Here is a 14,587-nt window from a genome sequence, read left to right on the forward strand (position 1 = left end):
TACTTTTTAAGGAGCCATACTTTCTAATGGGTCTCTCCTGGATTCAACTATGTGAAGTGTAAAATATGGTCCTTTTATTTTGTCCAGCAGAGTTGCACCAGCACTCCCTGACCATGAACAAATTGAAGCATTGCAAAGTTTTTATTGCAAATGCATTGAGGTTTCTGTTATCCTGGCTACCCCCTGTGTGTATATAAATATATAGTATAGTATATATACAGTCACAGCGACATACTTGATATTCAGCATACAGTCAGGGTGCTGTTAGTTTGCTGCAGGATGCCTCCTCCTCTGTTTTGTTTTGTCTGTTACATGAATCCTTTCAAATCCCCTCCAGTCCTCCCGAACAAATAATTGTAGGCATTGTTCTCACCAGTCTGTGTGATCAAAGACCAAAGAGAAGGCTTTTATAACAGTAAAAGCATTGAATTATACATAACTATGAAAACTCAGCACACACACACACACACGCACGCACACACGCACGCACGCGCGCGCACACACACACACACACACACACACACACGCACACACACACACACACAAAGCCCTTCTCTAATTTGAGCCCCTGATCCTGAGTGGGCTCTTGTGTCTGGCAGAGACTGATGAAAGCTTCTCATCTTAAGGACAGGTCAGGAGATGGAGCGAGGCCTGAACGCTATCAAAGGGACCAAAATGACCTCTGGGAGCTGAAGCACCAGCGCTCTCTGCCTCTACACAAGCTCCCTTTAATCTCACACTGCTCTCCGCAAGCACTTGGTTATCCAGCGAGTGAGAGAGAGAAAGAAGAAGGGTTTCTCTTTTTTATCTTTTTTTTTTGAAAAAGAAAAAATACTGCATCCTCATACACTCCTCTCTGTTTTTCTTCAGGCTACTTGGTTCAGCCCAATCGATGTGGGTACACAGAGAAGACAGATGTGGAGGGGTGTAACTGCTGAAAATGGTATGGAGGAAAGGAGCCGGTGGAAGTGGAAGATGAAAACATAAAAGGCCTGTCTCGCTGAGAGAAGGGAGAGAGAAAAGTCTCATCATTTTGCCCTCCATTTCTTCTCACGGCACTATAAAAGAGAGATGAAATCAGAAGGCTGTCAGGTAAAAGGAGAGTAAAACCTTTGCCTCTCAGCTGAAATGGACCAAGGAGAGAAATGGAGAGGAGAGCGGCAGAGCGCCCTGCATCACTTCTCCTTCACGGCAAAAAGCTCTCGACTGTCAAGAGAACAAAAAACATCTTGCATCAGGATTTTACAGGCCGAGCCTTTCAAAGTGGCTCGAAGCTTTTTACTGCAGCGCAGTCAGCTTTTAGCAGACGTCAAGGGAAAACGTTTTTTATGAATTGGATGAAATTGCTCTTGAATGGAAAATGAAACGTGCCACATTTATAGTTTTGGGAGTACATCAAGATTTAGACAAATATAAAAAACAGAGCTATATCTGTGTATCATCTTGTTTCATGTCAAAGAATAACAGCTTCTTTTTTTTTTAATGAAGCGTGTCGTCAAAACATATTTACGTGTCCCACATGCACACTGACACATCCTGTTCATGTTACTGCTGTGTTACAGGACAGCCGGAGATGGTACTGCAGAAGAAGACAGCTTTGGTAAACAAAAGTTTACTTTATTGCAATTTCTATCAGTGGAAACATTTTCAATTAATGTATCTTTAAAGGATTCACTGTCATGTGTTTATGGCAGCTAAAATTCTTTTTAAATTGTGTTTTGGTCAAAGTGTTTGGTTATTGTTGGTGAATTATCTCCGTCTTGGTTAAATATTGAAGATTCAATGGTGACATAAGAAAGGACTTGTTCATGCCCCATATTGCATCTCTAAGCACCCTGCCCCCCTCTTCTCTCTCTTTCTGTCTCTCTCACATACACAGTCAGAAATCACAGCCTTACAGCCAGCACCCCCACAAGAGTGAAAATGAATGCAGTCACCTCCTGTGGTGGGAGCAGAACAAGAGAGTGGGAAAGGACGTGGGAGAGGAAGACTGAAAAGACATGGCAACTCTTCAGGGCAGTGAGTCAGGAAAACAACACACATTTATAGTACATATCATGAGTAATCTATGGAAGCCTGTGCCTGACAAAACACATGACAGGCAAAAAAGGCTCTAGTTTCTAAATCGACTTTCGGCCGTAACTGGCATGTTTTTAATTTTGTCTTCAAATCCAGTTTCACAATCATAACTGATATCAGCCACAAATTCCCGAAGTAGTTTGTCATTTTCTGAGGTGTGTGTGGGAGTGTGTGAAATGCGAGTGCGACTGAATGTGTCTGTGCCGGTTCTGTGATTCAAGTGAAGCAACAGAGAAGTCGTTCTGTGTGTGTGTGTGTGTGTGTGTGTGTGTGTGGTTTGGCAGGCCACACGGATCCTGAGCTGTGTGTCTCATCCCTCCCACCATTACTCCTGTCAGCAGGCCTGAAACCACAAACCATCCCGCCTGGAAACAAAGCCATTAACTCACAACAACCGTCTCGGTATCTCTCACACCTTTTTTTTCTCTTTCTTTCTTTTTTTTTAAACCTCAGTTTAGATCTCCTCTCTCTGTCACACTTCACTTGTTTCATATCAGTGTGTGTGTGTGTGTGTGTGTGTGTGTGTGTGTGTGTGTGTGGTGACAAATGTATTACAAGCCTCGGTGTCACAATCATGACATTTAACAGTTTCCATTACCAAAAATTACACCTACAGTAGCTACTTGTTTTCTCTGTCAGTAGTGACATTAGGTTCCTGTTTTTGTTTTTGATAACCATCCCATTTTAATGTGTGAATTTAAACACATTATTTACACCAAACTAGTGTGTTGATGGATCCGAAAAAGCACCAGATTGGTGTTCAGACTGGCATTTGGTAAAATATTTACTCTGGTAGATATATGGGGTGCTTCTCTCAAGAAGGGCTGAAACTAACAATTATATTTATTCTTGACAAATGGGTTTAGTATTTCCATCCATTAATCAATTAGTTGTTAGGTTTGTAAAAATGTCTTTCTGAAGCCGAAGATGACATACGCAAATGTTTAGTTTTGTCCACAACCCAATGATATCAAGTTTACTGTCATAAAGGACACAAGAATAAAAGTAAAATATTGACATCATATTACATAAGCATTTAGTTAAGTGGAATCAGAAAATAAAAAATTGTTAAAACTCCCGCAAAAAAGACGTAAAACCCCAAAACTTGGTTGTCAGCCTGCTGCTTGTTTAATTTAATTCTTTCACATTTAATTAGGTTTGACAAAGCAAAACCTCACTGTGACTTAAACGTAATCATTAATAAATAATGATAGTTCATCACATTCTGAAAAATATATTTCCTGCTATATGCATTATGGTACTTTCAACTTACTGTATAACAGATTTATTATCACCCACTTTAGTTACATTTACTCAAAGTGTGTGTATGCAGAAATATCAGATAATGAGGAAAAAATAGTCCAGAAGCACATTGGTAAAAACACAACAAACATGATTTTCAGTTTTCAGTTAAACTCATAGAACAACACTGTCGAACCAAAAGTCATTTCGATCTTAAATATAACCAATAGTACGATTTTGGCAGCAGTGGTGCAAGGTACATGTACTTACCGTACGAGTGATGTGGAAGTAGGCTACCTCGAATTTGTGATTAAATATTTCAGCCCCAAAATGTTCATTGGTACATGACTTACTAATCCCGTGTGACACTGAATTTGTGGAGGAAACTTTGTTTTTCTTGCACGCCTCCCTGGTTAATGGAAAATCCAAAAAATTAAAAATTCTTGACCGATTTAAGTAAAACGGGTCTTCTTTAACAACAAAACTATATGAAAAGATCTATCAAAAATGCCTTGATAAAACATGTTAAAAAAAAATCAGAGAAAAAGCAAAGCTATCGTATGACAAAAAATGTCAAAGATATTACCTTTCCGAAAAACTGCTGAAAACACCTGAATACAGCATGAAAAAGTGTGCCAAGACACGCCATGACATAAATTATGGCAAAAATTGCCAAAAACATGTTAATATAGCATGTTGAAAAAATGACCGAAAAAGGCAAGGCTATAGTAAGGCAAAAATGTCAAAAAATGACCCGTCCCAACAACAGCTTGAAACATGTTAAAACAGCATATAATAGCGTGCCAAGACACGCCATGGCATACAATGTTGCAAAAATTGCCAAAAACACCTTAATACAGCATGTTGAAAAAATGACCGAAAAGGCAAGGCTATAGTAAGGCAAAAATGTGAAAAAATGACCCGTCCCAAAAACAGCTAAAAACACTTCAAAACAGCTTAAAATAGCGTGCCAAGACACACCATGGCATAGAATGTTGCAAAAATTGCCAAAAACATCTTAATACAGCATGTTAAAATAATGACCAAAAAGGCAAGGCTATAGTAAGGCAAAAATGTCAAAAAATGACCGGTTCCAAAAACAGCTAAAAACACTTCAAAACAGCTTTGAATAGCGTGCCAAGACACGCCATGGCATAGAATATTGCAAAAATTGCCAAAAACATCATGATTTCACATGTTGAAAAAATGACCGAAAAAGCAAGGCTATAGTAGGGCAAAAATGTCAAAAAATGACCCGTCCCAAAAACAGCTAAAAACACCTCAAAACAGGACAAAATAGCGTGCCAAAACACGCCATGGCATAGATTGTTGCAAAAATTGCCAAAAACATCTTGCCAAAGGGTTAATAAACTGTTTGCATATGTGTTCTACCACTAACAAAGTTTGATTCTTATTTAAGCTTACATGTTTTTAATATGTTAATAAAATGACCGAAAAGGCAAGGCTATAGTAAGGCAAAAATGTCAAAAAATGACCCGTCCCAAAAACAGCTAAAAACACTTCAAAACAGCTTAAAATAGCGTGCCAAAACACGCCTTGGCGTAGAATGTTGCAAAAAATGCCAAAAACATCATGATTTCACATGTTGAAAAAATGACCGAAAAAGCAAGGCTATAGTAAGGCAAAAATGTCAAAAAATGACCCGTCCCAAAAACAGCTAAAAACACCTCAAAACAGGACAAAATAGCGTGCCAAGACACGCCATGGCATAGATTGTTGCAAAAAATGCAAAAACATCATGATTTCACATGTTGAAAAAATGACCAAAAAGGCAAGGCTATAGTAAGGCAAAAATGTCAAAAAATGACCCGTCCCACAAACAGCTAAAAACACTTCAAAACAGCTTAAAATAGCGTGCCAAGACACACCATGGCATAGAATGTTGCAAAAATTGCCAAAAACATCTTAATACAGCATGTTAAAATAATGACCAAAAAGGCAAGGCTATAGTAAGGCAAAAATGTCAAAAAATGACCGGTTCCAAAAACAGCTAAAAACACTTCAAAACAGCACAAAATAGCGTGCCAAAACACGCCTTGGCGTAGAATGTTGCAAAAAATGCCAAAAACATCATGATTTCACATGTTGAAAAAATGACCGAAAAAGCAAGGCTATAGTAAGGCAAAAATGTCAAAAAATGACCCGTCCCAAAAACAGCTAAAAACACCTCAAAACAGGACAAAATAGCGTGCCAAGACACGCCATGGCATAGATTGTTGCAAAAAATGCCAAAAACATCATGATTTCACATGTTGAAAAAATGACCGAAAAGGCAAGGCTATAGTAAGGCAAAAATGTCAAAAAATGACCGGTCCCAAAAACAGCTAAAAACACTTCAAAAAAGCTTTAATAGCATGCCAAAACACGCCATGGCATAGAATGTTGCAAAAATTGCCAAAAACATCTTAATACAGCATGTTAAAAAAATGACCGAAAAGGCAAGGCTATAGTAAGGCAAAAATGTCAAAAAATGACCGGTCCCAAAAACAGCTAAAAACACTTCAAAACAGCACAAAATAGCGTGCCAAAACACGCCATGGCATAGAATGTTGCAAAAAATGCCAAAAACATCATGATTTCACATGTTGAAAAAATGACCGAAAAGGCAAGGCTATAGTAAGGCAAAATGTGACAAAATGACCCGTCCCAAAAACAGCTTAAAACACTTCAAAACAGCTTAAAATAGCGTGCCAAAACACACCATGGCATAGAATGTTGCAAAAAATCCCAAAAACATCATGATTTCACATGTTGAAAAAATGACCAAAAAGGCAAGGCTATAGTAAGGCAAAAATGTCAAAAAATGACCCGTCCCAAAAACAGCTAAAAACACTTCAAAACAGCACAAAATAGCGTGCCAAAACACGCCATGGCATAGAATGTTGCAAGAAATGCCAAAAACGTCATGATTTTACATGTTGAAAAAATGACCGAAAAGGCAAGGCTATAGTAAGGCAAAAATGTCAAATAATGACCGGTCCCAAAAACAGCTAAAAACACTTCAAAACAGCACAAAATAGCGTGCTAAGACACGCCATGGCATAGAATGTTGCAAAAAATGCCAAAAACATCATGATTTCACATGTTGAAAAAATGACCAAAAAGGCAAGGCTATAGTAAGGCAAAAATGTCAAAAAATGACCCGTCCCAAAAACAGCTAAAAACACTTCAAAACAGCACAAAATAGCGTGCCAAAACACGCCATGGCATAGAATGTTGCAAAAAATGCCAAAAACATCATGATTTCACATGTTGAAAAAATGACCGAAAAGGCAAGGCTATAGTAAGGCAAAAATGTCAAAAAATGACCCGTCCAAAAAACAGCTAAAAACACTTCAAAACAGCACAAAATAGCGTGCCAAAACACGCCATGGCATAGAATGTTGCAAAAAATGCCAAAAACATCTTAATACAGCATGTTAAAAAAAATGACCAAAAAGGCAAGGCTATAGTAAGGCAAAAAACATCAAATTATGACATGAATGAGTGAATCAATGAATTAATCTTTTTATTGGCATGATACAAATGTACATTTAAACTCTGTGTGTCCCTTCTCAACACGAATCAAACAACATTCAAAAACACAAATCAAAATTCATAAGTAACGAATAAATAAATAATTTAATAGAAAGCAGCAGCGGTAGTGCATATATGATACTGACTTATATTAGGGGTGGGGCAATGTAGGACACAACTTTGGTTTAAAGTCTGTCTCAGTCGGTTTGTCTTGGCTTTGATTGTCCTTAACCTCCTGACAGATGGTACCCTTTCAAACATGGAGTGGCCAGGGTGTGTGACGTCTCTCAGGAACCTGTGGGCTTTTTTTTTTAAGTTTGTTGGAGTAGATATTGTCCGGTCCATGGAGCACTGATCCGCCATCACCACACAATGGAGTGTGTAACTCTCTGCGGGTGTGCAGCTGGCTTGCTACACTGAGGTGCTGTTGGTCAGAAAAGACTCGATGGTGCTTCTGTAAAATATGTCACAAAAACAGCTGAAAACGCCTCAAAAAAGTAAAATACTGCTTGCCAAGACACACCATAGCATACAATGTTACAAAAATTTCCAAAAACACGTTAATACAGCATGTTGAAAAGATGACCGAAAAGGCAAGGCTATAGTAAGGCAAAAATGTGACAAAATGACCCGTCCCAAAAACAGCTTAAAACACGTTAAAACAGCATAAAATAGCGTGCCAAAACACGCCATGGCATAGAATGTTGCAAAAATTGCCAAAAACATCATGATTTCAAATGTTGAAAAAATGACCGAAAAGGCAAGGCTATAGTAAGGCAAAAATGTCAAAAAATGACCCGTCCCAAAAACAGCTAAAAACACTTCAAAACAGCTTTAAATAGCATGCCAAAACACGCCATGGCATAGAATGTTGCAAAAATTGCCAAAAACACCATGATTTCACAAATTTTAAAAAATGACCGAAAAGGCAAGGCTATAGTAAGGGAAAAACGTCAAAAAATGACCCGTCCCAAAAACAGCTAAAAACACTTCAAAACAGCACAAAATAGCATGCCAAGACACGCCATGGCATAGAATGTTGCAAAAAATGCCAAAAACATCATGATTTCACATGTCGAAAAAATGACCGAAAAGGCAAGGCAAAAATGTCAAAAGATGACCCGTCCCAAAAACAGCTTAAAACACTTTGAAGCCGCATAAAATAGCGTGCCAAAACACGCCATGGCGTAGAATGTTGCAAAAATTGCCAAAAACACATTGATACAGCATGTTGAACAAAAATGACCAAAAAGGCAAGGCTATACTACGGCAAAAATGTCAAAATATGACATGTCCCAAAAAAAGCTGACAACAGCTTAAAATAGCGTGCAGAGACACGCAACGGCATAGAATGTTGCAAAAACATCCAAAACACCATAAGTTGGCCTGTAACATTCTATGCTACAGCATGCCTTGGTAGGCAATTGTATGCAGTTTTCAGATGTGACATGTTATATTTTGACATTTTTCGCAATACTATAGTATTGCATTTTGTGTCATTTTTTCGACATGCCATATTGTGGTGTTTTTGTTCGTGTTTGCAACATTCTATGCTATGGCGTGTCTCGGCACGCTATTTCATGCTCCAGATTGTGTTCACTGCGGTTGGTAATATTTACCTGCTAAGTGAGGCTGAAACAGTTGAGCATGTCCAAAAAGTGTATTGTTGTGTTGCAGTTAGGGGAGTCAGTGTGAATGTTGTAGTCACCTTGAAGTCAGGCAGATGGTGGAGCTGAAGACAGTTGAATGGTGAAATCTACAGTCTGTCAGGGAGGATGGGTCGAGTTTGGGAGAAGGGTATATGATGGCAGCAATGAGACGAGATGGTGCAACAGGGATGGAGGGTGGCCCGGGGGTTGGGGTCTTGTCCAGAATGTCACAAAAACGTCATAGTATCGTATGTGGTCCAGAATAACCTGAAATGGCACAAAATGGGACAATTTAGGATATCATTTGAAACAGCAGAAAAAGTCACAGTATGGCATGTTTTTGAAAATGTCATCGTATCTAACATAAACAAAATTAGAATCTACATCAAATTTGACAATAAAGCAAACAAGCTTTTTCCCAAATTTTCAAATTTTTTCTGTAAAAGTTACCTTCAAAATCCGATGTCATTCTCCCTCCGTTACAGGGTTTTTTTCGGGGGAGTTGGAGGGTGTGAGGGTCTAAGGGCAGAGGGCTATCGTATGCTGTAAAGCCCTCTGAGGCAAACTGTGTTTTGTGACAATGGGCTTTATAAATAAAATTGAAATTGAAGGAAATGGGCCGTTCTACAAAAACTGTTTTATTGATTTATTAACAACTGTACATCTCTTTTCAGTGCTGACAGCATTTGCTACATACTTTGGTGTGATCCAGAGGGACCGGGCGCATTTCGGCCCTTTAAATTTTCTTGTGGGAAATGCTGACAGGATCAGGAGCACAGTGTACAAACCAGGATTATTCTCTGTTGTCTTAACATGGGAGACACTGGATATACTAAAATGTGTTTATATTTTTGAAGTGCCATCCCCTCTGTCCTCAGGAGCATTTACACGTCTCTGCCAACCAAATATGTTCCAGAAATACTGTTTAGATACAAAGAGCAGAGGGATTCCAATAGCGCAGATTGAACCGTTAGTCTGTAGCCAAGACGTCGATGATGCGACTCGACATCCGTGTTACGTCACATTAGCAAAAAGCACATTGTCGTCCAGTTTGTGCCTGCTGCAGTGCTTCTGCTGCCAATTGAGGTCCAAGGGTCAGACTAAACATTAAACGTCCCCCATCTCCCAAAATCTAACAAGGTAAAACAAACAGGGAGAAAGATAGCACAGACTGAGAAGAACACTTTAAAAAGGGATTTTTTTATATATATGAATGAAATTTACATCCATCTGTTTCTGAATCATAATGTCCCGCTCTGTCCCACTGTGGTCCAAACCAGCCGAGGCTCTGCCAGAGTCAGAGGACTCCACGTTTTCTCCGTCCGGTAAGAGCACTGTGACAAAAGGCCATTTTAAAAATCTCCTCCAAACGTCCTACTTACAAGTTTCATGCTCCTCTGGTTTATTTCTGAAAAGATCAGCGCGCAGAATGTGCTTTAAGAAAATCAAACTGTTAAAAAGTCCTAATCTATGTTCTGCTCTCCCACTCAAATATCATGGCATCAGACAGAGTGGGTCCAAAAAAAAAAAAAAAAATCCTCACAAGTACACCCAGGACATGAAAATATATATATTTTTATATATAAAATGTCTTTTATTTAATCCGATATGTACACTTTTCACAAGACGTCTGGGGGAACGAGGTTATCAGAAATGAAGCGCCGCTTCATCCGGTCACGCCCAAAAATTCTCAAGGGAAAAAAAAAAATTTGAAATCACAAAAAAAAAGTGTAACCCAAAAAAAATAAACCCTCCAAAACAAAAAGGACAGAAAAAATAGTTCCAGCGCAAGAATCCTTCAGACAACAGCTCCATAGATATCCAACAAGTAAGATCCAAATGTGTCGTTTGTCTCTGTTGTAGTCCACAGACGGTCAGTCGGGAAAGTAAAAGTCATCTCGTCGAAGTGCTGAAGCAGAGCAGGAGCCTCCTTCCTCTCTAGTAGATGACCTCGTAGACGGTGGCCTTCTTGTCACCGGATCCTGTCACGATGTATTTGTCATCTGCTGAGATGTCGCAGCTCAGGACGGAGGACGACTCCTTCGACTGTGGAGGTGAGAAAGTAACTCGTTCGATTAGCTTTCTTTAATTCTGCGTAGTTATTGTTGAATTAGGATAAAGCAACACATTTTTACAAACAGTTAATTTTAGTGGCTGAAACTACAGAATGTTTGACATTTTTTATATTTTATATTTAAACAATTAATAGATCATTGAAATAGTTAAAATTTCAATAGTTAATAGTTAATAATTTATTTATCTTACTGTTAAGGATATTGTAGCATAGCATGTTCAAAAATGTTTTCATAAAACATCATAGTATATAAAAAAAAAGTCATACTATAAGTCTAAAAAAAAAATCAGAAAGCATTACAGTAAAATATGTTGAAAAATTTGTCATAGTAAAGTATGTCGTAAAAAAAACTCAAGTATGTCCAAAAATATTTCTAGTGTTTATGTGTTACCTTTTTAATGTAACTGTGCGTTTGTATTTTTTGTAGTTACCTGGAATATGCTGGCACCGTACGGAGTCCTCCACGCGTTCAGCAGGTTGTCCTTCCCTGTGCTGACAAACCATTTACCTGCAAACACACAACAGACGTCTTGAGAATATAATCTGAAGGTTTGTGTGTGTGTGTGTGTGTGTGCTCACAGTCATGTTTGTCTTTCCTAGTATTAGAATAGAGATTCACATTCTGCCTCCGGTCACAACAACATATGAGTCAGTAATAACCTCATCAATGGACATAAAAGCCTGATTGGATAAAAACCATTACACTAACAATCATAAAATGCACATAATGAAGAAGACTCACACTATTTCCACTCTGATAATTATTTAAATCACCCTCTGATTAATTACCCAACTGACTAGTTGGCTAATGATTTAATTAGTGGCAGCAAGAGCTCTGAAGCAGTGAGCGACATTTGAATTAACCAGTTCTGCAGTAGCAGTGATATGAGGCGCTGCTGTGGGGGGTCTCGTGAGGAGAAATGAATACTGACACTTCTGAGGGGGGGAAAAAGCGAGGCGATAGTGAAACCTCATTTGTCTAAGCCTTAAACTTGACACCAGCTGGTCTGCCCAGCAGGCACAATGATCTGCACCGAAAAAGCAATGACAAATTTAATGAGCATATTTATAAAAATAACAGCTTCCTTGTTAATGCAGGAAGCTTCGAGCCTTTGCTGTGTGCAGCTTAGACTGAACAGAACGACGAGAGCAAACGTTCGTCTGACATTTCAAACAATATAAACAGCGCTCATTAGGAGCTCAGAGAAAAATGTTCGAGAGCAAAAATAATCTATTTCAATCACACCCTAACATTGACTAAGCAACACTCGATGGATGTTTGAAGCATTTCAACATCGACAGAAACTGTTGCTTCCTCTTTGTTGTTACACAGAAGTGCTCATCATCTGATCATCTCGACTCCAGACTCAAGGTTTTTAACAGACTGCCCGTCAAACTGATTATGTAAAGACGAGCATTAAGCAGTCCCTCCAGGATGTTGGGATCGCAACAATTAATGCAAATTCAGCCAATTCCAATGAATTCTGAATAACCTTGCATTTTTTATAAAGCGACAAAATCTCTTTTCAGTGTACAGCTGTGTGCAGCGCATTGATTCGCTCAACCTTTTCCCGTGTCGTTTTGAGCAGAGCTGAAGGCGAATATGAAGGTCATGTCCTCCTACAGCTCTGCTCAACAGAGCTAATTTATTTTGCTTTCTTGTGCCAAAATATGGCAACAACACCCCAGTAAAACTCCAAGATCCCCAGTCGTGATGTCTTTGAAATAATATAAACACCAATTTTAGACTGACTGACCAAAAGTGCCTCCATCTTTTACACTAAAAATAACACCTTTGAGTTTTGGTTTCTGTGCTGTTGAATAGCTAAATGTTTGAGTGTTTCCCCACAGGTCTTTGTTGAGGAGCCTGTTACTTACCACAGTAGGCGAACTTGAGTGAGAGGACACAGCTTTCGTGCAGATGCAGCTGGTACTTATCAGGCTTGGTGTGGTGAAGCACCTCCACATTGCTGCTCTCCATGCCCACAGCCAGCCATTCTCCAGTGGGACAGTAACCGAGCGAAAAGATCTGCAACAAGCAGAGAAAAACAGATGTCGTCAGCAAAGATCGTCAACAGTATTTTCGAAAAAGGATCGCCTAAAAGACACACTGAATACATTCTTCTGCATGGCTTCTCTTTACCTGTGAGGTAAAGTCGTGTTGCTGGAGCTGCCGTCCCTCCCTCAGATCCCAGGAGCGGACCGTGTTGTCGAGCCCTCCGGTCCACAGTTTGGTGCCGTCGTGGGAGATGTCGATACAGCTGGCTCCATCTGTGTGGCCCTGGAACTGCCTGGAAACAGCACAAGACACAAAACACCAAGTCAGGAACAGACTAACAATGGACATTAGCTCTCAAATTGTGTAAATTGAAATTGCAAATATAAAATACGCCTTATGGAAATATGTCACTTTTGAAACAACATTCCATTTATCGCGAAAACATTTTTACGCTAGCATGAGGTGCTATTTCAGGGGATTTGAAGAGGACATATTTTGCAAAACTGCTATGGAAACATGGGAGCTTTTATAGTTCACATGATGCTATGGCTATGTGCTTGTCAGTAGAACTGGCTCCCTCAGGCGTGTTGCAGCAGGTGCTACAGGAGTTGTTTTTACATTGCGTGACTCTTCAAAAGTTGAGCGGATCATCTTGAAATTTTGAATCCAGGATTCCTCTGTGAAATTGTGGACCTTTACCTCCCAGAAACCCCTCTTATGTGGCTTCTCCCAAATATAAGGCTTTCCTTTCCATTATCACTTGCATATCACGCCTACGTCGCCTTCAAGTGGAAATAATGACAGCTAGTGCGGTCTGCAATAGAAATAAAGCTGCTAATGTTTTAAACATGTGTCGCCATCTCCAGAGAAGTCGCATTACATCAATCAAAGGAAACAGTGACATCTCAAAATTGTGTTTTATCGCCATTTTGAAAATATAGCTTAAGTTTTGTGCAAATCTAATGGAAATCTGCCTAATGAGACATCTTCAGCTGTTTTGTTTTTTTTTTTCTCACACACAAAAAGAATTCCTGTAGCATCCAAAGTGAGTGAATAGAGTCTTTCAGTTTGCTTTATTGGTGAAAATACGAAGTACTGACCTAACGAGAGTCTGGTTGTGGAGGTCCCACACGGCGATGTTTCCATCTGAGCAGCAGGAGAAGCAGACCTTGGCGTCGGGGCTGATGGCCAGTGCGTAGCACGCCGGAGCAGAGGAAGTGAGCTCGGCCTTTATGCGGGGCGTCTGTGAGGCCAGGTCCCAGATGGTCAACGTACTGGCCTCGCCACCCACTATTAGGGTGCGGCCGTCAGGCAGCAGCTTGCAGGAGCGGATGTAATTGTCCCGGTTCTGGAACAGAAACAAGTATCGTCACGATCCTGATGGTTCGTTGAATCTGTAAATTTATCAACATGTTTTTGTTGTGAAAAGATGTATGAGTGTATCTACGCCAAGATCACCTCTACTTAAACTCCAGCTGAGCTTTTCTTTGACAGGTGAAGTTTTTACACCGTTGCTGTCTCGTTCTCTTGTGTTAAAGTGAAAATGAGGATGTCAGCTTTAACAAGAGATACAGGGAGAGAGCAGAGCTGCAGCTGGCCAGGCTCCAAGAGAGCAGGAAGACAGATCAATAGGACTGTGGAAGCTCTTGGTCGAATTAAAACAGCACCCCGATAGCTTTATAAGACCCAATTGCACTCTGGACGCACCTTAAGGGCGTTGGAGGCCATATGAGTTGAACGGCATGAAGCCGCAGTATCAAAATGAGGAATGGGAGGCAGTTGGGAGGAAGTAATGAGCTGGGTAATGGCAGACAGGGTTGGCCAATCAGAACATCATTACTCAGCAGGCTTTTTTTCTCACCAAGGATTATTTCAGCACAGCAGAGAGACACTTTGCTGAATTATTCACATCTCTGTCTGTTGGGATCCGGGGGAGAAAGCTACAGAGGGATGTGAAGTCAAGCTACATTTGATGCTCAAGAAACTCTTAATGAAGGAGGCCGATTG

At 39.8% G+C, this 14,587-nt stretch overlaps 1 protein-coding gene and 1 long non-coding RNA gene across 10 annotated transcripts in view; both read right to left on the minus strand.

Annotated features, from left to right (window-relative positions):
• Window positions 1-6,985: 6,985 nt before the first annotated feature.
• LOC121947001 lies at window positions 6,986-9,041 on the minus strand. Its single transcript, XR_006106052.1, has 3 exons — window positions 8,958-9,041; window positions 8,567-8,774; window positions 6,986-7,312 (listed from the first exon to the last, which is right to left on the minus strand). It is a non-coding gene; the product is annotated as an uncharacterized LOC121947001 (long non-coding RNA).
• Window positions 9,042-9,132: 91 nt separating this feature from the next.
• tle3b (TLE family member 3, transcriptional corepressor b) overlaps window positions 9,133-14,587 on the minus strand; it is a 43,812-nt gene continuing 38,357 nt past the window's right edge. For all 9 annotated transcript variants that reach the window (XM_042491655.1, XM_042491629.1, XM_042491646.1 and 6 more), the window contains 5 exons: window positions 13,681-13,928; window positions 12,725-12,872; window positions 12,460-12,610; window positions 11,013-11,089; window positions 9,133-10,553 (listed from right to left, as the gene is read on the minus strand). In XM_042491655.1, the coding sequence (XP_042347589.1) occupies window positions 10,446-10,553; window positions 11,013-11,089; window positions 12,460-12,610; window positions 12,725-12,872; window positions 13,681-13,928 (732 nt within the window). In that variant the 3' untranslated portion in view covers window positions 9,133-10,445. The remainder of the gene's footprint in view (window positions 10,554-11,012; window positions 11,090-12,459; window positions 12,611-12,724; window positions 12,873-13,680; window positions 13,929-14,587) is intronic.

This window comes from Plectropomus leopardus, chromosome 1 (assembly GCF_008729295.1).
Source record: "Plectropomus leopardus isolate mb chromosome 1, YSFRI_Pleo_2.0, whole genome shotgun sequence".
Taxonomy (NCBI): Eukaryota; Metazoa; Chordata; class Actinopteri; order Perciformes; family Serranidae; genus Plectropomus; species Plectropomus leopardus.